Raw genomic sequence first — 22,706 nt, 5'->3', positions numbered from 1 at the left:
TTGTTTTTTATATTTCGTAGTAAAATAATGTTTCTTTATTTATAAGAAAAACGATTAAATATTTATTTGAAAATATAGTTGAAATGTCGTGTTAGATATTTATATTTGTGTGTGTATATATATATATATATGCTTGAGCACATTTCATATTATAGTTTTTCTTATTGGTAGAGCTTAATAGATTTAAATAAAAACTTATTGTAACATATTTCCACCAGAGGCGCTGTAAACAGTGAACCAAGCTAAATACAAGGGAGAATCGGATTTGATCAGACCTTTTAACCTACTAACAGTTTGTACTCATTTGTAGTGTCGACTTGTCGTTTAAATAAAATGTCTGACGCTTTTCATTTGCAAAATCTGTTGAACATTGGCAAATAGTAGGAACAAACTTACTTATATTATATTAGAAATATTTTATCTATTAAAAAACTTTCACTTCATAAAATAATTTGACAAATTTTGCAAAAAAAATGTATTGCTTTGTTACTTAAATATATTGTTACAAGGTAAGAAACAATCATTTACACGATTCAATATATATTTGATCTTTATGATTTAAAAATATTGTTGCTATGTAACAATATCATTTTAATAATGAAGTTATATTTTTACAATTTTTTGTTGTGCAAAAAGTTAACTGTAATCATATAAATTCGTCTTAACCTGTTTAATGTTTTTTGTTTGAATATGAATTTCTTTGTTTATGCGATTTAGGGATAACGTAAAGTTAATAAAGTTTCTTTAATTTTCTGCCATTAAAATGTAATTAAAAAAACCATTTTAACATTGAATTTTAATAATTAATTAAATGTTTAAAGTAATGTGCTGCTTTGAATCTTTTGGCAATAAAAGCAATATGTAAGTACAAAATATAATATGTAGAGTATAAAATATATAATGTGCTTACTTTTTTGGTTTACTAGATTTTATAAATATTTATTCAATGAATTTGTTATAGTAGAAGCTTTGATATTTTTAAATGGAACTTGAATTTCTTCCTAATTGAATAAATATAATGCTATAATAAAAATGAAGTTTAATAAATGATTACAACAATGCTTAGAAGGAAAAATAATTTTCAAGGATGTTTATTATATATATATACATACATTATATATGTATATATATGAATATACATTATATGTATATGTGTATATATATATATATATATATATATATATATACTCTTGATCTTATTATGTTTTTTATTTATATTCTTTAATTTTGTTAAATTAGCTTCTGGAAAAAGGCATCATGTCTGGAACTGAGGATGCTTATGCCCCAGAGGAGCCTACACCAGACATTTCAATGTCTTTAATAGATATACAGATGCCTGAAACACCTGAAAGTACGAGAGGCCAAGCAAGTGATGGAGATACATGTAGGTTAGAAAGTCCAAGAATGCTTAAACCAGTTCTTGGTAAAGTTCAAGCTAAAAAGCGATTAATGGCATTTGCAAATAAGTTTAATGTATTACCAAAAGCTTCAAATAAATCTTCTGTACCTCAAGCACAAGTTATTGGTACTATAAAAGATACTGCAGACAATGAAGATAATACCAGTGATACAAAATCAAAGACAAAGACAGAACATAGTCAGCAATCATACAATCGTTTCTCAAGTGGTAGTAAATTAAGAAAGAAAACAGGTATAAAAATGAAATAGATTTTTTATTTATTTATTTTTCTTTTTTTCTCTCTTTTTTAGTTAGTATTAAATCTAATTACATGATTCATATTTTTTATTTAGAAGAAAAAGTTTTGGCAATAGAAGAAATTAGAAGAGAAGAGTCTAAAAGTAAATTATTATTGGCTGAAGCCATGGCTGCAGGTAATTATACTTTACGTAACGTATAATTACAAATTTTTAATGTATTATGTAATTTCAACATGTTTTTGTATAGCAAGTTTGGAAGAAGAGAGTTTTAACAGAAATAATTCAACTATGTGGGAAACCTCTAGAAATTTAAAAGGAAGATCTAGACAAAAAGACGCAATTTCTTCCCAAAGGGGTTCAAATAAATCTATGATAGAACGCAAGTATGTAAAATAAATATTAAACTATTTTCCTAGTTTAATTTTTATTGTGCATCATGCAATAAAATTAAGACATTAAGAATTGAAGCATGATATATAAAGTATTAAATATTTTTAAGGAGAAAACATAACAGAGAAGAAAAAGAAGGAAGTGCAAATAAACAAGCTAAAGAACGACATGAAAGTAAAGAAAAATATAACTATAAAACGTCTCTTCAAAATAGAGAACAACAAAGAAAAGATAGAGAAAGGAAGGATGATAAATGTAAACGAGATGAAGCCAAAGTAGAGTTAAATCGCGATAAAAAAGAGGATGGAAAAGATAAAAAGGAAAATTATAAAGACAAGAAAGAAGAAATAAAAGAAAAAAAAGAAGAATTAAGGGACAGAAAGGAAAAACAAAATGACTTGCAAGAAAGTGTTGTAGATGTAAAAACTAAAAAAGATAACAATAAATTGAAAGACAAAGAAAAAGAAAGAGAAATAAAAAAGTATGATTCGTGGGCAGAAATGAAAAAGTCAGGTATAACTCTGGATGAAGTCATTCAATCAAGAAAACAAGACGTTTCAGAAAGATCTATAAAAAGCAGGTTTGTATTTTTTATTTAGTTCATAATTCTAATAGAATTAAAAGAAGAAATAACTTGAATGGAATATCAACGTTTATACTATTGCAGGACAGTGCAAGATTATGCACGTTACTTAGATCAGATGTTGATGTTGAATAATTTTCGTTTGAAACGTACTGCCTTAATTGCTGAAGGACTAGATGGACCCAAAGGGTTTCCACCTGAATCTATCAAATTAACAAAACGTGGACGACAATTACTTTACTGTGAAAATCCTCGAATTTCTCTTTTATTAAATCGACAACAATTATTTCAGGCTGTTACATTGGATCGTCGGGAAAAGTTACAAGATATATGTGATGCAACATCTATACAGTATAAACAATTTTTTCTTCTCAATTTTTTTCCTTTATTTTTTACAATCTAAGTAGCTATTGATTGTTGTAGAATCGACATAGAGGATAATGAAGAATCATTGTGTTCTCGTAATTGGTATAAAAAAATAAATATAATTAAACCTAATAGTGACACAAAATGGCAATTATCCATTAATGTACAACCACCAAAATCAAAATGGGATAGTGAAGATGAAGAAATTTCGCAAGAAAATAATGAAACAGGAAATGAGAAAGAACAAATGGAAATAGAGAATATCATTGAACAAGGTTAGATTATTAACATATTATTTATAATATATAAGAAAGTACAAAATTTTTTTTATAGATAGAAAATTTAATTTTTAGGAGACAAAGTATCAGCATCGATCTCTGATTCGCCTAAAAATAGCGAAAATATAGAAAATATAGATAATCAGAATAATTCTGACGTTAAAAAACCTGAAATTTTAGATGAAGCATCTGCATCTCCAATTTTATTATCTACAGGAAATGAAAAATTAGCTTCAGAATACGAGCAATTCATGAAAATGGTGTGTACAGATATTCCTTTACCAGATACAGTAAACACAGTACAAAAATTTTCCTCGGAAAAATGTTTGCTTAAATCTGTATCTCCATCAAATTATCATGAATTTAATATAGAAGTCACATCATCAGAAGATAAATGTAACACTTTTTCTACAACTAAAAGTATAGCATGTGAAAATCAAAATAAAATTACTAATGAAGTATTAACTGAGAAACAATTGCAAGAAAACGAATGTCTAGAAAATTCGTGTATAACGTTTCAGCCTTCTGAACATTCCACTTTGTCAGTGAACTCGCAAGCTCCTATGCAAGAAAATGAAAGAATATTTGAAAATTCAATTACTCGTGAGGAAGAAGAAATAGAAGAGTCAGAATCTATACCTAATGATTGGGAAAATGTTAGGATCAAAGTAGAACACTTGAGCGATGAAAACTCTGAACCAAGAAAAAGAAAGAGAAAGAAAAAACGCTTACAAAAGAAAACATCTAGTAGTGAATCATCTAGTAGTAGTAGTTCCTCAGATTCCGAAGATAAGAAAACAAAACGACGCCATAGCAGAAAATTATCACAGGATTCAAGTTCATCTGATTCTGATAGTAGCGAAAGTAGTAGTACAAGTAGTAGTAGCGAGTCTTTCAGTTCGGATAATAAAAGAAGAAAGAAGAAGAGGAAAAAAAGAAAAATTGGAAAAAGAAAAAGGAAAGCAAAAAGAATAGCTAGGATTAAGAAAAGACGTAGAAGAAAAATAAGTTCGCCATCGAGTAGTAGTGAATCTGATGAAAGAAGAAAAAGAAAAAAAATAAACAAAAAAAAATTAAAAAGCAGAAAAGTATTGAATGAAAAAGAAATTGATAGCAGAGAATTAATAAATGAGGTTTCAGATTCATCTATAAAACATACATTACAAATACAGTCTGCATCGAAAAAAATTAAGGAAGAAATGAATGTAGAAGGAGAAAAACAAAATTTATGGGAAAATAAAAACAAATCTGTAATTAACAAAGAAAAGCAAGATAAAACTGCAGATAAATTCTTAGAGGAATGGGAAGTAAATTCGGTAATTATAGCCAAACGACTTGAAAGTCAAATTTCGGAAATGAATCGTGATGTGAGTAAGTTGAAGGATGACGAGCAAAATAAGCTTAAAAAGACCGACAGAGGAGGAGACAAAAACGTTATCGCAATTGAAAAAATGAATGAGAAACGATCCGATGACAATTTTTCAGAAGGAAAGCAAAAAATTGAAAATGATTTGGATGAAAAAAGGAAAAGAAAAAAGGACAAGGATAAGAAAAGTAACACTGAGTTTCTTGCTGATTGGGAAAGAGAAACTGAACGTATAGCACGGCAAATAATACAAGATGATATGAAGTTTTCAAAAAAGCTGGAGAAACATAAGAAGGAAAAATGGAGAGAAACAGAATTTGATACTTTGAATGTACCGTCATTAACACAACTTGAAAAAGAAGTTAGTAAAGGGCAACTATTAGCGGATGAATGGGAGGTAGATAGTTTAGAAGCCATTGCAGAATTAACCGTTAATAAGAGAAAGGCTTCTTATAGTTCTACAAAAAAATTGGAAAAAGAAGTGAAATATGATAAAAAAACGGATACATATATTGCAGTGGATAAAGAAAGTGCAAGAGAAAATCGAAAGAGAATAGAGAGATTATGTACTATAAGAATATGGGAAGATGAAGAGGAGGAAGGTGAGAGAGAAGCAATGATGCTCGTACAAGAGAAAAATAAAAGGAAGAAAGATGATTGGGATATTGAAGAAGAATCATTTATGCATACTAATGAAAAAGGGAAAGATAACATTGATACGAGTAGTATAGCCAGTGCTAATAGTGTTACTACAACTATTGTTAGTGACATTGATATTTCTTGCAATGCTCAATCCGATTTACCTATTATTAATTATGTTAAAAATAGTAAAGATAGAAATAACGTGGAAATGCGTGATAAATTGAAGGAAAATGAATTTAATATCAATAAAAAAATTAAGAAAAGTCGTTGGGATATAGGATCGCAATCTGATGAAAAGATGGAACTCAAAGCTTCTGTTATGTGGGAAGAGGAATGCGTTGAATGGTCAAATCGAACTAAATCTGAACATACAAGTAATAGAACATCTATGGATGAAAAGATTTCATTAAAAGATAAAGTCAAAGATGATATTTGCCATGTTGTAAATCAACCATTAAATATTGAGACATTCAATTCTAAATACTCGGAAAATTCTACAAATTTTCTTAAAAGAATGCAATCTTGTAGTTTGAAGTTAGATGATAAAGAATTATTAGAACAATCATGGAGTGAAAATGCAAATATTGACACAATTATAGAAAATACATCAATTATGAATAAAAAAAGTCCATGTACAGAACGATTAAAAACTATTCTGGATATTGATACCAAATTAGGTCAAAGGAACATAGAGTTATACAGCCCAAGTTCTCCAGCACCATCTCAGAAGTCTGAGGACATTGAAGCTTCTTCTAATGGCAGTATTTCAACTTCTTTGAGCAAGATTAGATCGCACGAAGACAAAAATAAAGAATTATGTCAGATAGAAGAAAAATCAATATCTTCTTCCACTATAGCCGCGAATACTATACCATTACAATTAAAGAAGTTCCATGAAAACATATGCATAACTCCTAAAACATCAACAACAAAACATAGTCTTCAAAATATGAGTGTTCACTCAAAAACAGAAAAATGTAATACAGTTGTTACCGAAAATTCAGAAAAGTTACTTAATAATTTACTTGTCAATGATTCATGTTCCGATGCACATTCATCTAAATCTTTACAAATGGATATGTTTGCAGAGTATGAAACAGATGTATCTTATAATAATGAAAACGTTCAGAATGTTGATGCAAAAACAGAAATTAATATAAAAAATGATGAGACAAACGAAGAAAAAGCAGCTTTTAAACTTATTCCAAAACAATTTTTAATTCGACGCTCTAACGAGCATGATAAATCAAAAAAGACTGAAGTGCCCTTACTTGATTCTGCACAACAAGTTGCAGCCCTTTTAACAATCCAGAAAAAGCTTTTACAATCGCGTATATTAGGCAATGACAAAGAAGATACAGAATTTGCATCTACATGTATAACGGATGCAAATAAAAGTGTCGATGCCAATATTATAAGTACTGATGAATGTTCTTCTATTGATCATGCTATAACTGCCACTAATGTTCAATTGGGATCAAAAGAAGAAATGTTACAAAATTCGCAGCTACAAAGTACTCATTCGAAATTTCAAACATCCAACATATATTCTGATCAAAGTGATGAATACAAAAATAAAGATAAGACAAAAGATGAGAATAATAAAACATCTAAACTTACTATTATTGAAGATAATAGCGATATAGACATACTACGAAATACAAAACCTTTAAATAGAGAGCAGAGAAAAAAAAGACCTCTTAAGCAGGAAGATGATAAACGATACAATGATCGTAATAAGGATAAAAGGAGTAGAAAAAGTAATGAATTGATCAGAGACAGAATTGATAAGAGAGATTATAGAGGTTCTAGGATGGAATACAATGAAAACAGAAGAAAAATAAGTCCAATGAGAAACAAGAGGAAGCACATCGATAGTCCGTGTACTTCTTGGGAATGCGAAGGAAGTGGAAGTGGTAGCCACAGCCGTAGCTGGAGTCGAAGTCGAAGTAAAAGCCCAAGAAGACGGGATGAAACTGTTGTATATATTCGAGATAGAGAAAGAAAATTAAATAGATCTACTAGAACAAGGAATACAGACGATCGAAAAGATAGATTTACACGAAGTCCGGAAAGATCAATTACTACTAGTTACAACAAATGTAAGTGTTCAATATGCATACTATATTGTATACTGTTTATTGAATTATGCAAATACATAACTTTAAAACAAATATATTTGTAGCAAATAAAAACAACCGTGATGAATGGAATAAAAGAAAATATGATAATATGGATAAAAATCGGGAGAAAGAAATGAAACCATATGATCCAATCGAAATTTTAAGGGAAAGAAATATGGAACTTAATAAACATTCTGAAAATAGGTATTGTTTTAATATCTATGCATATCATTTGATCATTTATACAATTAAATCAAATTAATTAAAATACATTAATTCGATCGTACATACATTCAAATCTTTCAGAATACAAATTGAAGAGGAGTTAGATCAAACATTTTGGCAATTTGAAATGGACAATGCTTTACGCGATGGAGAATCTTTGGATTCATTTAGTAATCAACAGGATATGAATCTAGACTATAATAATAGATCCTACTTTAGAGACGAAAGTTTAGAAAGAGAAATTATGGAAGGTCCTATTTCTTCTAGACGAAGGTACTTTCTCCTTGAAGGAATATTATAATAATAATAATGAAATTGAATATCAATTTATGAATGAAAAACATTTTTATATTATTTTCATTATATTAATTTCAGCAAAAAACGAAGACTAAACACACGACGAGATATGCAGTGGTCAAAAGTAGGCGATTCTACAGATTTAGAAAAATATAACCATTCTATGCGAAGAACAGAAAAATTCCCAAGGAGGTTACGACTATCTCCATGTTTAAGACATTCACCATCTAGATTATCCGTGGACAGATTTAGATGCATATCAAGATCGCGATCAAGATCGTGGACGCGATCAAGATCAAGGTCAAGGTCAAGATCGAGATCAAAATCACGGTCGCGATCGAGGTCACGATCAAGATCAAAATTGCAATCAGGATCTAGATCAAGGTCTAGATCGACATCGAGAACAAGATCGAATTCAAGATCGAGGAAACGAAGTCCCTCGAAGTCCCTGGAATATGAATCAAGATTATCTGAAACACTACGTCTCTCTCGGTATAATATTATTTCATTATTTTTTTTATACAATAAGATTTTTATCAATTCATTATATATGTATATGTAAATGTATATTAAATCATACATTTTTATATAATCAGGTCACCTTCTTTATTAAGGGATAAAATCAATGGAAGTATGAGAGAAAGAAAAGAAGGAAGAGATAGTAGAAAAAATTGTGAAGAAACTGGTAGACGCATAGAGACAATTGTGCAGTCAACATCTAGTGTGACGAGGGTAACGGCAGATTCTACTGTCATGGATACAGAGATGCAGATTACTGGCGGTGTTGATAATGTGTCTTCAAATTTCCAATATTCTGGTGTGAACGAGTCTAGTAATGATTACTATTATACGGAGAATAACTTAACTTATCCTCCTTGCATAGATGATTCTGCTGCAAGTTCTCCAAAACGTTTATCGCTCGACGACAGGTAGTGACTATAGTAACACAAACTTTAACTTATCAATTTTATCTTTCCATAAGTTAGACGTTTCACTAGGCCTAAATGATTTATATTTTACATTTTTAGATCAGTAATTATTTATTTAATTGCAGATTGGAATTAGAATTAGGAATTAAAAAACAGCATGAACAAGAAACGAATATACTCTCTGATTATTCCAATAATTTTAATGCAAATACTGTTGTATATCCATCTCCTCCGCCACAACAGCAACAACAATTGTATCGCCGTCAACCTACAGTATTGCAGGTAAATAAATACGCGCGCGTGTGTAATTAATAAATATTACAACAATTACGTGTACAGGTGGGCAACGTTTTACAAGTGGTACCTGCAGATTATAATGGAATATCTCCAGCACGTACAGAAATACCTGCTATTACAACACCTCCGATCGTACATGGATCCAGTCAAGTTGTACGCGTTGGTAATGTCCTTCAAGTAGTACCAACGTCTTTAGATTGGAGCGGAGCTACGCAATCAACTGTGGATCAACCAGGAACAACTTCATATTCTACTGATCCTTCACCTTCTCCTATTTCAGTTCCAATTTCCGTTCCTGTACCCGTTCCTGTTCCCATGCCAGTACCCACTATTCCTTCTGTAGTATCAACACCAACACAAAGTTCGACCTTGTCCCCAGTGCCTTTGTCTCTATCAATTCCTGTACCTGCACCTGTACCAATACCAATTTCTTCAGCAGCATATCCAAGATCAGATATTACAGTACAGAGTAAGTTACATTTTTATATGTTAAATTTTATTTCAACAAATAGGAAATAAAATTATACTAAATTATATATTAATTATAGAAGTATCAGCACAACCAGTATATAATTATGAAGCAATACTCGAAGCTCGCCGAAAAGAAAGAGAAGAACGTAAGAGATTGCGCGAAATGCGTAGAAAAGAAAAAGAACGCAGACGAATAGAAAAAGTTAATCGAAGAGCACTTCGACTTCTTGAGAAAAAAACAATAGGTACACCGCAATCAGAAAATACAACTTTATTGGATAATCGAAAGATACCTCCATCTATAGATCGATCGGTTATAAAAGCTCTTCATGAAGGAGATGAAGAAGCTACTTTAGATGATCAATCAGGAAAGGAACCAGATAATTCAGTTTCTCTAATAACTTCTGTGGAAGAAGAAGAAGATGTTGCAGGAGATGATGACGAGGATGATGAGGAAGAAGAGGAAGCAGAAGGAGAAGATGAAGATGACGATTACGAAGATCCTGAAGATGATGAAGAGGAAGAAGAATTAAATGATCAAAAGCCAATATCTAAAATAGAAAATCGAAAGGAAGAGATTAAAGATACAGATATACCATTAAACGATACGAATACAAATCAAGTAGAATCCAAACCTAAAGATTGGCCATTATTACCTGTAGCACCTTTAAAAGGAATACTTATATCACCTGGTTTTAGGTACGTAAAGTTTTCAATATAAAAATATTCGTCTATATTTGTTTTATATTGACAACATATATTGCAGGAAAGATACATCTTCTAATGAAAATATAGATAATCTTACTACAGTAGATGATGACAATGAAGATTGTATAGATAAAGAGGAGGTCGATATAGAAAAAACAAGTGATATAAACAAAGGAGATAACACCTGTGAGAATAAAATTAATATGACAAAGAATAAAACGAAGTTAAAGGTAAAAGTATCACAAAAGAAAAAAAGAACAAAAAAATCTGTTCAATTTGCTGATGGTGTAAAACCTGGTGAAGGGACTAGTCCCAGTGGTGGAGAAGGAGATATGCCATCTCCACCTCCTCCTTCAAGTACGATTTCTCAAGACAGTCCTTGTGACTTAAAGAGGTCAATTTCTAAAAGAATAAAAAAAGAGAAGAGAGCAAGACATCCCAAAACAAAGAAGAAAGTTAAAGTATGTTAAAAAAATTAAGGGTTTCTAATTAACTTTTTATGTGTATATATACAATAATGGATATTACTGTATCCTTATTTTTTTAATTAGAAAAAAGTTTATATTGAATAATTTGTTGTCAAAATACTGTTACATATATGTTATACATATTGAAGTTAATATATATTAATATTTTAGGTAAAAATAATTAAGTTGAAGAAACCACGCCTTACTCCTTTGTCCGCTATGATGATAGAAGATTCTGATGAATTGGATGATCTTCCACCGCCGCCACCACCACCAGGTTCTCCTCCGCCTCCAAATTTATGGCCCAGTTACCTTTCAGCGTATAGTGGAACAGTTAGAGCTACTGAAACACAATCAATTGTTTCAACACCAACTCCGGTACAAGCTCCACCACCACCAACTCCATTACCACTTCTAGTTCCTCCACCGCCACTAAATTATACGATACAACCTTGTACTAAGGCATAAGTGTTTAATCGCAATGTCTACTTTTTTATTGAAACTTCAATTTTATCTTATTGTACAATTCTTTTATATAGTAATTATGAAATAGCCAATTTATACCAGTTTTTCTTCGTGGAAAAATAAAAAGCAACATAGGATATTTGGTATAAAGGAAAGTAATGAAGCATTATCTTGAATACTATGTGATTAATGATAAAAGAGAAAAAATTATTCGAGACAGTGCAATTTATTGCTTTTGTAAATAGCTGGTCGATTGCAATAACTAGGGTGATATAATATTCTAAAAAAAATTATGTTAATCCTTGTTCCAATATACATTACATCCTGTTTTTCATGTTCATTGCATTCGTATATTTTTGATAGCAAATGAAGAAAATACAGCGATAAATGTTTACAATATGAATTAAAAATAATCTCGTTAAAACTATTGCTAATATATTAAGGATAAACGTATGTATATTTTATTTTTGTAGTTTATTAACATTGTTCATTTTTTAAAATTGTGAATAATTTAAAATTAGCCACGACAAATTTTCCTCTCTTGCTTTGTAATTTTTATGCAAACATAACAAAATTTGTATATATATATATGCGTACATATATGTGTACGTTTAATATTAAGAATAATTCCAATTAAAAGTAATCATTTAAATAAAGGAACAAGGTAAATTTGGATTTTGTTATTTAACCATTTTATTATAAATATCCAATAATCTAAAAGTATATAATATTTCTTTTGTATTGTATTTATTAGATAAATTTTGAAAATAAACATGTTAGATCATGTGATACTACTTGATCAAAGCATGTATTAATTTATAAAAAAAAGATGTTAATACGAAATTAAATCATTTTAGTTTCTTACTAAATACATAATTATTTTAAGTGTCTAGTTTATATTTTTTTTATCTTTTTTTATATTTTTATTTATTTATTTTTTTCTTTAATAATTATATATCACTTTATATATGTTGCTTATGTAGATTTTATATTTAGACCAATGGGATGTTGAGTTGCGATATTTTTTCGTAGATAACAATTTTTATCATCTTTTTGTTAAAGAAGTGGTAATCAAACAGTAAAATTCTTCTTTGAAAGAGAAAATGAAAATTGCAGTTATTGGAGGAGGTGCAGTAGGTTTAACTACTGCATTACAAGTACAACGTACATTGCATAATGCTGAAATAACTATTTTTGCTTCCGATTTCGATAATATTGTAAGTAATGTCGCAGCTGGAATATTTCGTGTTGGATCGTCATATAGTGGACCTACTGAAGAGATAACAAGGTAAATAATATAACGTGATCTTTTCTGTTTTTTGTTTTCCTTGTACATTTTATTTCTCATATTCTATTTCACTAATGGTCAAAGGATATTGTCAAAATTATGTTTTTCTGGTCAAAAATTAAAAAGAAGTATACTATTACTAATTCCATTATACTTTTAATTGCATATACATAGGTATTGATTATTTTAACATTAGAATTATTTTATTCATTTGTTTTAATAAATAAATATTTTAAAAATCATTTTGTGCGTAATTTTTATATAATAGAATGCACAAGAAAATTCAATTACAAACGATGTTTTTGTAGAAAATGGATAGAAGATTCATATTCATATTATGACAGTATATGTAAACTGTCGGATGCATCTAAAGCAGGAATAACAACTATCTCGGGTTATATATTCGCTAATTCTCCAAGCATTATAAAGGTTGTAATGAAATTTTGTTAATTATAAATATATACGTATATATGTTTTCGAGTAAAAGGAAATATAATAATGATAATTATACCACTATTGCACGCGTAATATGTCTCTTCTATAAAATATTATAATTATTTTTTATTAAAATCATTGGTAAGTAGAATCATTGGATGGAAAAATTAGTGCCCATATACAGAAATGTAACAAAAGAAGAATTCCAATTAGTGGGAGGTAATTGGAAATTTGGTTGTTTTTTTACAACACTACTTACGGAATGTAAATTATATCTTCCTTGGATTTTACAACAGTAAGTTATTTTTTATGTTGCAAATTATCGATATGACAATCAATAAAAAATTGTAAATATTGTTTTATAGATTAAAACATAATGGAGCTGTTGTAAAGAAACAGAAAATAGACTCATTGAAAGAATTAACTACAGAATATAATATAATAATGAACTGTAGTGGACTCGAAGCTAGAAATTTATGCAGTGACAGACATATGGTTCCAATACGTGGACAAATTATTAAAGTATGTTTTATGCATAAATATAAATTATTACTTTGCTTATTAACAAAGATTAATTTTGCATACATTTTCTATGGATAGGTTGCTGCTCCTTGGTTAAAAACTTTTTTTTATGGTGAGCTAGATACATATATAATTCCTGGATTTAATGGAGTAGTTACTCTAGGTGGAACTAGAAATTTTGATTCTGAGAATATGAAGTTATGTCCATATGAATCTGCTGCAATTCGTACGCGATGCGAGACGCTTGTGCCATCTCTTCGAACAGTTGAAAATATACGAGAAGAAGTAGGACTACGACCACACAGAGATGGTGGTGTTAGAGTAGAAGCAGAATTCATTGCTAATGGGTGTAGAAAAACTACGGTTAGTATCAATATCATATTTGTTCATTAAAGATATAAATTATAAAACAATTGTTGTAGATAATACATAATTATGGACATGGTGGTTATGGTGTTTGTACAGCTCCTGGTACTGCTCAATATGCTGTACAATTAGCTATAAATGCTCATAGATCATCTATCGCAAAATTGTAATTAATGTCTAATACATGTTAATACTGAGAGTTAATTAATATTTGTAAAGATATTATTTGTCTGATAAATATATATTTTATTACTGAATCTATAAAAAAGAATTATATTAATATTATATATCACACCTGCTCTTTGTTTCATACAAGGTGTTTCAAATTATGTAAAAAGTTGAAATATTTAATTTTTATAAACTTGAAAAATTATGTTTTATGTGTGTAGGTAACCCTTTGAAAATTACATATTGATTAATAAATAAATATTTTTTATTTTGTTTTCTAATTTAAAATGTGATGAGATAATAAAATTCTAAATATTATACAAATTTTAGACATTTGAATTACTATAAAAATGAAAGCTACAACAAATGAACAAAGCACTCTCTGTATCAATTTCTAAACATATATCAAATTTATACGATCTTTTCACATTATGTATATTCATAAAGAATTCTATAAAATTAATATTATGATATATCTCTCTATCTTTAGCTTTACTTTATTCATAACACGTAACTAGTCAAAAAAATTAATAGATCACTTTTATAGTAGCAAAAATTGTTGAGTTAAACCATTTCATATTTTATTTTTTACCAGGTTTCACATTTTTCCGAGGTGGTGCACCCCATCTTAATGCACTACTATCTACAGTAAGTCTGGGCCTTTTATATTGACTACTTTTTATATGTTCTTCAACTAATTTAGGAGTTACACAAATTACATGTTGACCTTTCCAATATTTTACCATATTCATACTTTGTAATGTTGATATGATATCTGTTTGTGAAATACTAGTCATTTGGCTGAAAAATGAATCGTTAATTTATATATAGATACATATATATATATTTTTATTTTTTATGTAATATATTATTATCAGTTTACCTTAAATCTTTAATGCTAAGTGTCCCGCGGAAATCCCTAAGAATTTCTAAAAGTATCCAACTCCAATAACTACGATAAGATAATTTTCCTAAGTCACTTAATGGCTTTTCTGGACTTCCAACAGTTTGTTCAATTCGACTAAGTTCATAACTAAAAGCAATAAGCAATTTTCCATATCCTTGTCTTTGAAATGGGGGTAATGTTAATATACAAGCTACATTATTGCCATCAGGGGACTCTTTTTCCTACAAACAAAAACCACTTATATATTTGAGATATCTATTTGATTAATTTTTAAAATAAACTATCTATTACTTTAGAAAAGTATCCAACTAAATGTGCTCCATGTTTATCCACTTCACATAAAATATAGAAAAGAAACGGTTCAACATCAAAATAAAGTGTTTTATGATCCAAGAATAATTTTGCCAATAAGCAAAGATTCTGGCAATAAATTTTATGTTCTCTACCATCCACTTCCCAAATGCTCAATGTTCCTTTACGATATATTTCTTTCCCAACAGGCTGTCTATGAGTACATTCACTCTGAAAAAAAAATTAATATTTATGAACTAATAAATAATATATGAATAATTTAATAAAGTAGATCTTACCATGTGATATCTATATGTTTTTTCAAGACGCATATATTTCAAGCAATACTCGCAAATCCAAAGTTTTGGTTGTTTACCATATTCTTCTGGATATGGACTGAAGTACCAAGTATCAATTTCATATTTTCCTACAATGAAACTTCTAAAAGTCATGAGATTTATTTTATGATAAATATGCATTGCACATAAATATGCAAAATACACAAATCAACATTTACCAATTTGAATTTTATCAATATATTTAACTTTTGTTATAGCTTCATGTTCTTTTTCTAAAGCAGCAGTTGTTGGGTCCATTTCTGCATAAGTCTACAAAAGTATAACAATAGAAATTAAAATTTTCAACATGAATTTTATATGTAATAAAAAAATAATATACCTTTTGTATGTGATTAATTTCATCGTGTCTTCTTTTTTGATTTCTTGTAATTTTACGATCAGAAGAATCTGCTAATAAATCATTACTAGAATTTCTATCTCCACTTTTCCAACTTCGATCGCTCATATCAAATCTACTGGACATAATTCTATCACGAGGTACCCATTCATCGAGTCTTCTATTGTGTCCTTCGTAGTGAACATAGTATTCATAATGACTTTCATTTTCATTGTAACGTGTTTGAATAATTTCGGCAGGATCTAAATTCGATAATTCATAAATAACAAGCATGAGTAATTCAAATCTTATTTTAACTCTATAATATTACATAAATAAAAACTTTTAATTCTTGAAAAGAAATTCATTTATAGATTTATAAACTTAGATTGCCAATTATTTAAAAAATATAACTTATTTTTAAATATATAACAAATCTATTTATCATAATACTGGTAAATATCTTATTTAAATAAATACTATTATTATCTGTGGAAATGAATCAATTATTTTACAAAATTATGAATCTATACCTTATCAGTATAAAATATATCAATTGTATATATTTCTTGAAATTTTATAAAATCTTCAGAGTTACAACATTATAACCATTATTCTTTGGATTTAATAGAATTTTCTTGTTTTTTTGTATGTTACGTTAACTGAATAGTATGTCTGTTGTTTAATTTCTGATGAAAATATTTACAGTATCGTGTAAAAGCCGGCAAAGTAAGAAACAAAAACTAAAGAAAAATAAAGTAAGAAAATCGAATGAAATTAAATAAATAAGCATGCTATGATATTATTTATTTACGCCACGAATCATCGGATCTTCGAACAAGATAATGTTCGCCAATATCCAGCGGTAATTCTTCAAGACTGTCTGCGTCATCGCCGGATCCCTTCCCGCCATTTGTCAGCGTACCCTCACGTTTCTCGTGCTTTACCATTACATCTTTTAATCCAGCACTTGTGTTTTCTTTACTCTTTTGTTCTTGTGGTTCAGCCATTTTTTAGTAGTATATTACTACACGATAAGACGATATTCGTCATCGAGAATCGTCTGTAAATAGATGATCATTGCATTCACTGACGCCATCACCTTCACCTTCACGTTTATACCGTGCTATTATTCACGGTGGTGCCCTCTGAAATTATTTACTTCAATATATACGTACTACATCAATGACTGATTTCAGATAAGTCCGGGCGTCGCTCTAGTCAAATGTGTGAAGTTGTATGTGTATTCCACTATATTAACTTGTACCGCGAATACTCACGTGTACGTAGTTTACCGCGTTTTCTGCTGATGTTCGGCTTTTTTCTAAAATATTTATGAAATGGCGAAACTCAGTTCATATTATACGTTGTGTCCGTTAATCGACCAACAAAATCTTTTAGGAGTCCAAAAAGATTCAGATCCGGGATGTGCTATCGTTACTCTTGGTAGAAATATTGTGATAAGATATAAGGTTAGATTTTGCTCCAGTATTAATTAATCAAAGACAATAATACTGTTTTAATAATATTATTTTATACAATCAATTGGTTTTGTTATTAATTATATATCTTTAAAACATGATCTTTTTGCAAAAGGAAATGAGTAAATAACTTTGGGATCCACATAAGTAAAAGATATTAAGAAGTTTTCTTTCTTATTGTTTACATTATTGGCTTTGTTCAATTCTTATATATTTTTATGTAAAGAATTAAATATTTCTTGAAGATAAATAGTGCTATATGTATATATGTACATAAATAATATATATAAATATATAGGTTTATTATATTTTTAGTTGCAAGATTTAAAACAAATAAGTAGTTGGTCAAGCAAAGAAAGACTTACAACTTCAGTAATTTATGATAAAACAGCTCATCGATATGCAGCTGTATTTAATGAAAGAAAGATTAAAGTATGGTCAGCTGAAGAATCTGACTTGAATAATGTAAAGGGATATAAATTTCAATTTCCCTTCCATACAATTTTAGTTCATGATGATTTACCACCAGTACTGGTGCAACAAAATGGAGCTACAGTATCTTTAGAATGGGCATTACAGAACAGAAAATCTTGGTGTAACAAAGGAATTTTAAATTTTGAAGAAAAATTATTAGATTGTCAGTTAATATACTTAAATGGCAAAGCAAGTTTATGTGGATTAACAAAAATAGATCAAACATATAATTATATTATTGTTGAACTTGATAATGATAACTGTGTACAATCAGATCATATTAAAAGAATAGAATTGAAGCGTACTTCAGAAGAACTTGTTGCTCATGTAGTCATGCAGAACAAATGTAATGCATATCTTTTAACTTTGTGTAAGTAAATACTTTGATAAGTTAATCAATATAAAATTATATCATTATCTGTAACAAATTATTATCTATTCAATTTTAGGGTCTCATGGTAGATTGTACAGTCATTCATTAATGGATATCTCTGATTCAGAGCCAAGTAAATTACTCAGTGTTATTACAAATATTGATACAAAGTATCCTGTGATAATGACAGCGTTGAATGAAACAATGATAGCTGCTTATGGAGCAGATGTATCAGAAGAAGGTGCTGTTCTAATGATATATAATGTGCAATTTAAATTAGTGCAAGCAACTCAAAAATTAAAACTTTATACGAAAGAAGCTAAATTGTGGAGAGTAGAAGATAAATTACTACTTGCAGCAAATAGACATTTAGCTGTTGCTCCGTATCGTCTTGCACCACAGAGGATAGCAGCTATGCTAGGTTCATCCGTACGCTTTAAAAACAATAATGAAAATGAAGAAGATGAAGTAGTTATAGTGCAAGATTCAATAATAGCTCAATGGGAAAATACACAACCAAAACCATCAAAATTTTTGGAAAATGACATACCACAAAATATATCGAAACAAATATTGTCTTACATAAATGAAGGATTGAGTGATGCAAGAATACAAGAAGTGTTAATACCACAATTAATTGAATTTAAAGACATTATTGCAATAAATTGGTGTTTAAATACTTTCAAGGATTTACCTGAAAAATTATTAACAGATTTATTAGCATTTTCATTAAGAACTTCAGATGATGTATTTATTCCTTTGCAAAATGGTATAAGTAATGGTATGTCTGACCAGAAAACTCTTTATACAAGAAGTAATTTTCTAGACAAAATCTTTAGTATTAGTTATTCTGATGTTTTTTTATTATCATACCTAAAGACAGGTTTAAATTTTAACGAAGTACTTAGATTGTTAAATTATTTAATTGAAAAATTAGATATTCAAGATTCTGTAAATAATGGGCTTGATACATTTGAGCCAAATAACAAACAGTTATATGATTGGTCTAATCTTCTTCTTGATTCTCATTATCAACATTATATTTTATCACAAGATTCTCAAGTTTTAAGTCTTCTTAATAAGTTGAGTTTAATATTGGAGGAACATGTAAGTATTTTTAGAGATTAATAATCAATTCAACTTTTTATACTAGATCTATTTTTTTTAGCAATAAATTAAATTTATTAACATTTTTTTTTAGTTTCAATTATTGAAGGATTTGGAAAATTTGAGACCTATGTTACAAAGAATAATAAATGGAAAATCGCTGAAGCCTTCTGTGAAAAATTACAATAAATTTTATTCTATAGAAGAAATAAAATTTTATTAAAAAATATGTAAGAAATTACATTATAATTTATATTATTAAAGTTATATTTGTTCTGTAAATAAACAGTAATATAATTTTTACTTACATTGATAAAATAAATCATTTTCCTTAGGTTTCTCATTTTTAGAGGAATTACATTTTCTACAAAATTATTATTGATCTGTCTTAAGATCAGTTTATATATGGTAACTTGTACATACCTAATTATTATACTGTTGAAATTTTATATGTAACACATGTTTTAATATATTTTTGAAATAAAAAACAGGATAGTAATTTTTATTTTTATTTGGTATGTACAGAAGCATTACATTACAACTGCAATGGATCATGTATATACTGTTTTTAAGCACTGGTAAAAGCGTTCATTCGCTTTACGAATCTGGTGTTTATTAACAATTGATACTAATTTCGTAAGAATATCAGACTTATTATCTAACTTAATTCATCTAAATTTGGAACACTGCAAATATCACCGATTGCAGCTAGAGATGGTTTACCAGAGCCTAACTTTCCAGCTACCTAAATAAACAAATATTAAAGATTCAAGAAATTAGCGAACTATTGTATTTAGTTGAAACATTATTTAAGATTCATGTAGAAAATCTTAATCTATGTGATTTACATACGTTTTTAACATCAGATGCATTGATTTTATCTACACTTGCAACAATTTCCTGGGCTGTACAAACTTGACCCTTAAATAAAGCTTGCTGTCGAAGAATTTCTAAAAGTCCAATATCATTTTCAGTAGCATATAAAATGTCAGCTTTCAATGCATTTTTACCACGATTAATGTCAGCATCTGACAAATGAAGAGATTTCAACAATTTATAGGTACATGCTGTTATCTGAAATATATATTATATAATTTCAAACATATATATTTTATCGTTTTATTTGCGTATATTAACGTATCTAATAGTGATAACTGTAAGGATGATATTCACCGATCCAGCAATACTAGGTTCACTGCAGATTATAAAACCAAATAAACCGGAATCAGAGTAAACAGCATTAAAGGCGGAAACAGCAAATGATTGTTTACCAGCAATACCAGACACTGTTTTGTAAAGTGGACTTGCGCTCGATCCCCATTTCACTTGTGGTCCAGTACCCAAAGCTCTTTGTAATACAGCCAATGCTAAAACATCTTTTTCCTTATTCAAACCTGCAGATTCTACAGCTATTGCTACACTGGCTGTAGACGAATTACGCTCCTTACGAAGTTCTCCACCATAATATTTTGCAGGTTGATCACAAGCATCGCTTGATTTTACATTTAAGGCTGAAGCAAATGAACATATTTTCGAAAATGGAACACCTGTTGCAACAACAGCACATCTTGATCCCGTAAACCATGAATTAACAAAATGCTGTAACTACAAAGTAATAAACATTTATTACTATCATATATACATAATTTTTTGTTGTATATATTACTTGTTAATATGCAATGGATATGTTTATATAGAAAATAATAAATTGAAATACTACTTACAGATTCTGAACTAATTTTTCCTACTTGTCGCTTTGGTGAATACAAGGAATTGCCAAGACCTGAACGATAGGCAGTTCTATGCAGAAGTTCAAGCAGACGTGTGGTTTCGGGTATTCTTGATAACTCATAACGTAATCTAGGTAATTGATCTGATATTTCCCATGGCTTAAACACTTGTTGTGTAGCAACATCTTCTAAAAATTGTAAAGCTTGATCCCTAGTAAAGCATAAAGTATGTGGATATTTTTTTTCTATAGACAATGAAATATGTAAGAAAAATAATACAAATTTTGCTTACAAATTATTTCGTGTAACTTGTAATGTATATGCAATACTTTCACGATCACTTGTAGCAATTATATTTCCTCCAAGTTGCTGTATATTCCTGGTTATACCAAAATAACTGGAACGACATGTAGTCAAACCAGCTGCAATACGTAAATGATGACTAATACCTTGAGTGTGATAAGTTTCATTTCGTGGACCAGCCCTTAATATAACATTTATTTATTATTAATTTATTATATGATATGTATTCTCTAACAGTATCTTAAATAATACATGATATTTAACTGATTATAGTTTTTTAGAACTTGGTAATTAGAATGTTATAATCTTTTTTAATCATATTTAATGTAATTATATTTATAAAAATACTATAAAAATATGAATGATGCTCTGTATTCATATTTTCAATTTACCTGAAGATAATAGAAACTTGTGATACAGGATTATTATTATCAAGAGATACAGCTATAACTTTATTATTTAATAATTTAGTTTCAAGACAAGTTGCGGCAGAAGTCTGGGTAGCAGTGGCAGTTGCATAATGTCTCACCTAAAATATAAAATTTATTAAGTTATATTTATTAATAATATTTTTAAAATATAAAAATACTAATATGTCATATCAGTTACTTGATCATAGATAAAGGAGAAAATATAATAAATATAATGTTAACGGATTTTATATGAAATCATTAAAATAAATAATAGAAATAATTTATAAATTTCAATAATATCAGATATTTGAAAGATATATCAAAATGCAAAGCGAGTTTATATCAGTTGCTTATTAAGTGGAATTTATTATAGAATTTATTATAAAAATTATAAAATATTTAATTATTTTTACACCACATTTTAATTCTGTATATGATGTTAGTATTTATTTTATACAAATTCTTTTAATTTTATATTTAAATTAAATATTTTTCATGAATAATACATGAACAGAAATTTAAAAGCTCAAATATGAACCTGACATATAAAATACGTGAACATTTACATAACACTCATACTAATCAGAAATACTATATTTCAGCAGACATGATTGTATTTTACACCTGATAAAGAAGTTTATAGTGTCTATATGTTTATTTTATAAATAATTATAAATAAAAGTATACAAATTAATAATTACCGCAGAATTACGTAGAATAGGTGATCGTACGGCAGAACAAGCCATTTTCGTGTTCCTTGACGACTACTTCACGAAAATGTAAAAAGACGATTGTGTGTGTTGCGTGGCGCTGGAACTAGAAAGAACATAGTCAAATATCGATAACCATTTGAGGCGCGAATTTTTAAAAGTCTATCGTATTAAAGTTTTTAACACGTAGAAAATTT

The 22,706-nt window shown here is 28.7% G+C and overlaps 5 protein-coding genes across 9 annotated transcripts; 3 read left to right on the top strand and 2 right to left on the bottom strand.

The window, feature by feature from the left end:
* The first annotated feature begins 245 nt into the window (after nucleotides 1-245).
* LOC127067718 (uncharacterized) lies at nucleotides 246-11,941 on the top strand. Of its 4 annotated transcripts, none has more exons than XM_051002993.1 (18): nucleotides 246-509; nucleotides 1,240-1,384; nucleotides 1,514-1,651; nucleotides 1,753-1,833; nucleotides 1,907-2,042; nucleotides 2,159-2,629; nucleotides 2,717-2,983; nucleotides 3,056-3,273; nucleotides 3,352-7,386; nucleotides 7,470-7,611; nucleotides 7,714-7,905; nucleotides 8,008-8,421; nucleotides 8,526-8,858; nucleotides 8,984-9,140; nucleotides 9,198-9,624; nucleotides 9,704-10,325; nucleotides 10,393-10,795; nucleotides 10,973-11,941. In XM_051002993.1, the coding sequence occupies exons 2-18, from the start codon at nucleotides 1,258-1,260 to the stop codon at nucleotides 11,267-11,269; spliced, it is 8,460 nt and encodes a 2,819-aa protein (XP_050858950.1). In that variant the 5' UTR covers nucleotides 246-509; nucleotides 1,240-1,257; the 3' UTR covers nucleotides 11,270-11,941. The 4 variants fall into 4 exon arrangements, with proteins under 4 accessions (XP_050858950.1, XP_050858948.1, XP_050858949.1 ...); XM_051002991.1 differs by adding an exon at nucleotides 822-861 and having other exon boundaries at nucleotides 1,240-1,651; XM_051002992.1 differs by having other exon boundaries at nucleotides 1,240-1,651; nucleotides 8,544-8,858.
* Nucleotides 11,942-12,270: 329 nt separating this feature from the next.
* On the top strand, nucleotides 12,271-14,148 carry LOC127067728 (D-aspartate oxidase). The gene is made up of 6 exons (XM_051003010.1): nucleotides 12,271-12,554; nucleotides 12,863-12,983; nucleotides 13,139-13,284; nucleotides 13,355-13,511; nucleotides 13,590-13,874; nucleotides 13,934-14,148. Exons 1-6 carry the CDS (start codon nucleotides 12,370-12,372, stop codon nucleotides 14,045-14,047), a joined length of 1,008 nt encoding a protein of 335 aa, XP_050858967.1. The 5' UTR covers nucleotides 12,271-12,369; the 3' UTR covers nucleotides 14,048-14,148.
* On the bottom strand, nucleotides 13,871-17,056 carry LOC127067725 (histone acetyltransferase KAT8-like). 2 transcript variants are annotated; one of them, XM_051003007.1, is made up of 7 exons: nucleotides 16,733-17,056; nucleotides 15,922-16,181; nucleotides 15,761-15,851; nucleotides 15,543-15,670; nucleotides 15,244-15,474; nucleotides 14,929-15,173; nucleotides 13,871-14,846 (listed from the first exon to the last, which is right to left on the bottom strand). In XM_051003007.1, exons 1-7 carry the CDS (start codon nucleotides 16,926-16,928, stop codon nucleotides 14,627-14,629), a joined length of 1,371 nt encoding a protein of 456 aa, XP_050858964.1. In that variant the 5' UTR covers nucleotides 16,929-17,056; the 3' UTR covers nucleotides 13,871-14,626. The 2 variants fall into 2 exon arrangements, with proteins under 2 accessions (XP_050858964.1, XP_050858965.1); XM_051003008.1 differs by lacking the exon at nucleotides 16,733-17,056 and adding an exon at nucleotides 16,452-16,719.
* An 80-nt stretch (nucleotides 17,057-17,136) lies between these two features.
* LOC127067724 (nucleolar protein 11) lies at nucleotides 17,137-19,831 on the top strand. Its single transcript, XM_051003006.1, has 5 exons — nucleotides 17,137-17,390; nucleotides 17,715-18,243; nucleotides 18,323-19,353; nucleotides 19,448-19,583; nucleotides 19,689-19,831. Exons 1-4 carry the CDS (start codon nucleotides 17,259-17,261, stop codon nucleotides 19,574-19,576), a joined length of 1,821 nt encoding a protein of 606 aa, XP_050858963.1. The 5' UTR covers nucleotides 17,137-17,258; the 3' UTR covers nucleotides 19,577-19,583; nucleotides 19,689-19,831.
* A 17-nt stretch (nucleotides 19,832-19,848) lies between these two features.
* Nucleotides 19,849-22,658, bottom strand: LOC127067726 (cytochrome b-c1 complex subunit 2, mitochondrial). Its single transcript, XM_051003009.1, has 7 exons — nucleotides 22,501-22,658; nucleotides 21,779-21,915; nucleotides 21,376-21,567; nucleotides 21,078-21,294; nucleotides 20,527-20,958; nucleotides 20,206-20,427; nucleotides 19,849-20,098 (listed from the first exon to the last, which is right to left on the bottom strand). Exons 1-7 carry the CDS (start codon nucleotides 22,543-22,545, stop codon nucleotides 20,012-20,014), a joined length of 1,332 nt encoding a protein of 443 aa, XP_050858966.1. The 5' UTR covers nucleotides 22,546-22,658; the 3' UTR covers nucleotides 19,849-20,011.
* Nucleotides 22,659-22,706: the final 48 nt, after the last annotated feature.

Source organism: Vespula vulgaris, chromosome 11, assembly GCF_905475345.1.
Source record: "Vespula vulgaris chromosome 11, iyVesVulg1.1, whole genome shotgun sequence".
In the NCBI taxonomy this organism is placed as follows: Eukaryota; Metazoa; Arthropoda; class Insecta; order Hymenoptera; family Vespidae; genus Vespula; species Vespula vulgaris.
Note: the sequence above shows the minus strand (reverse complement) of the source record. Positions and strands in the feature narration are given on the sequence as shown.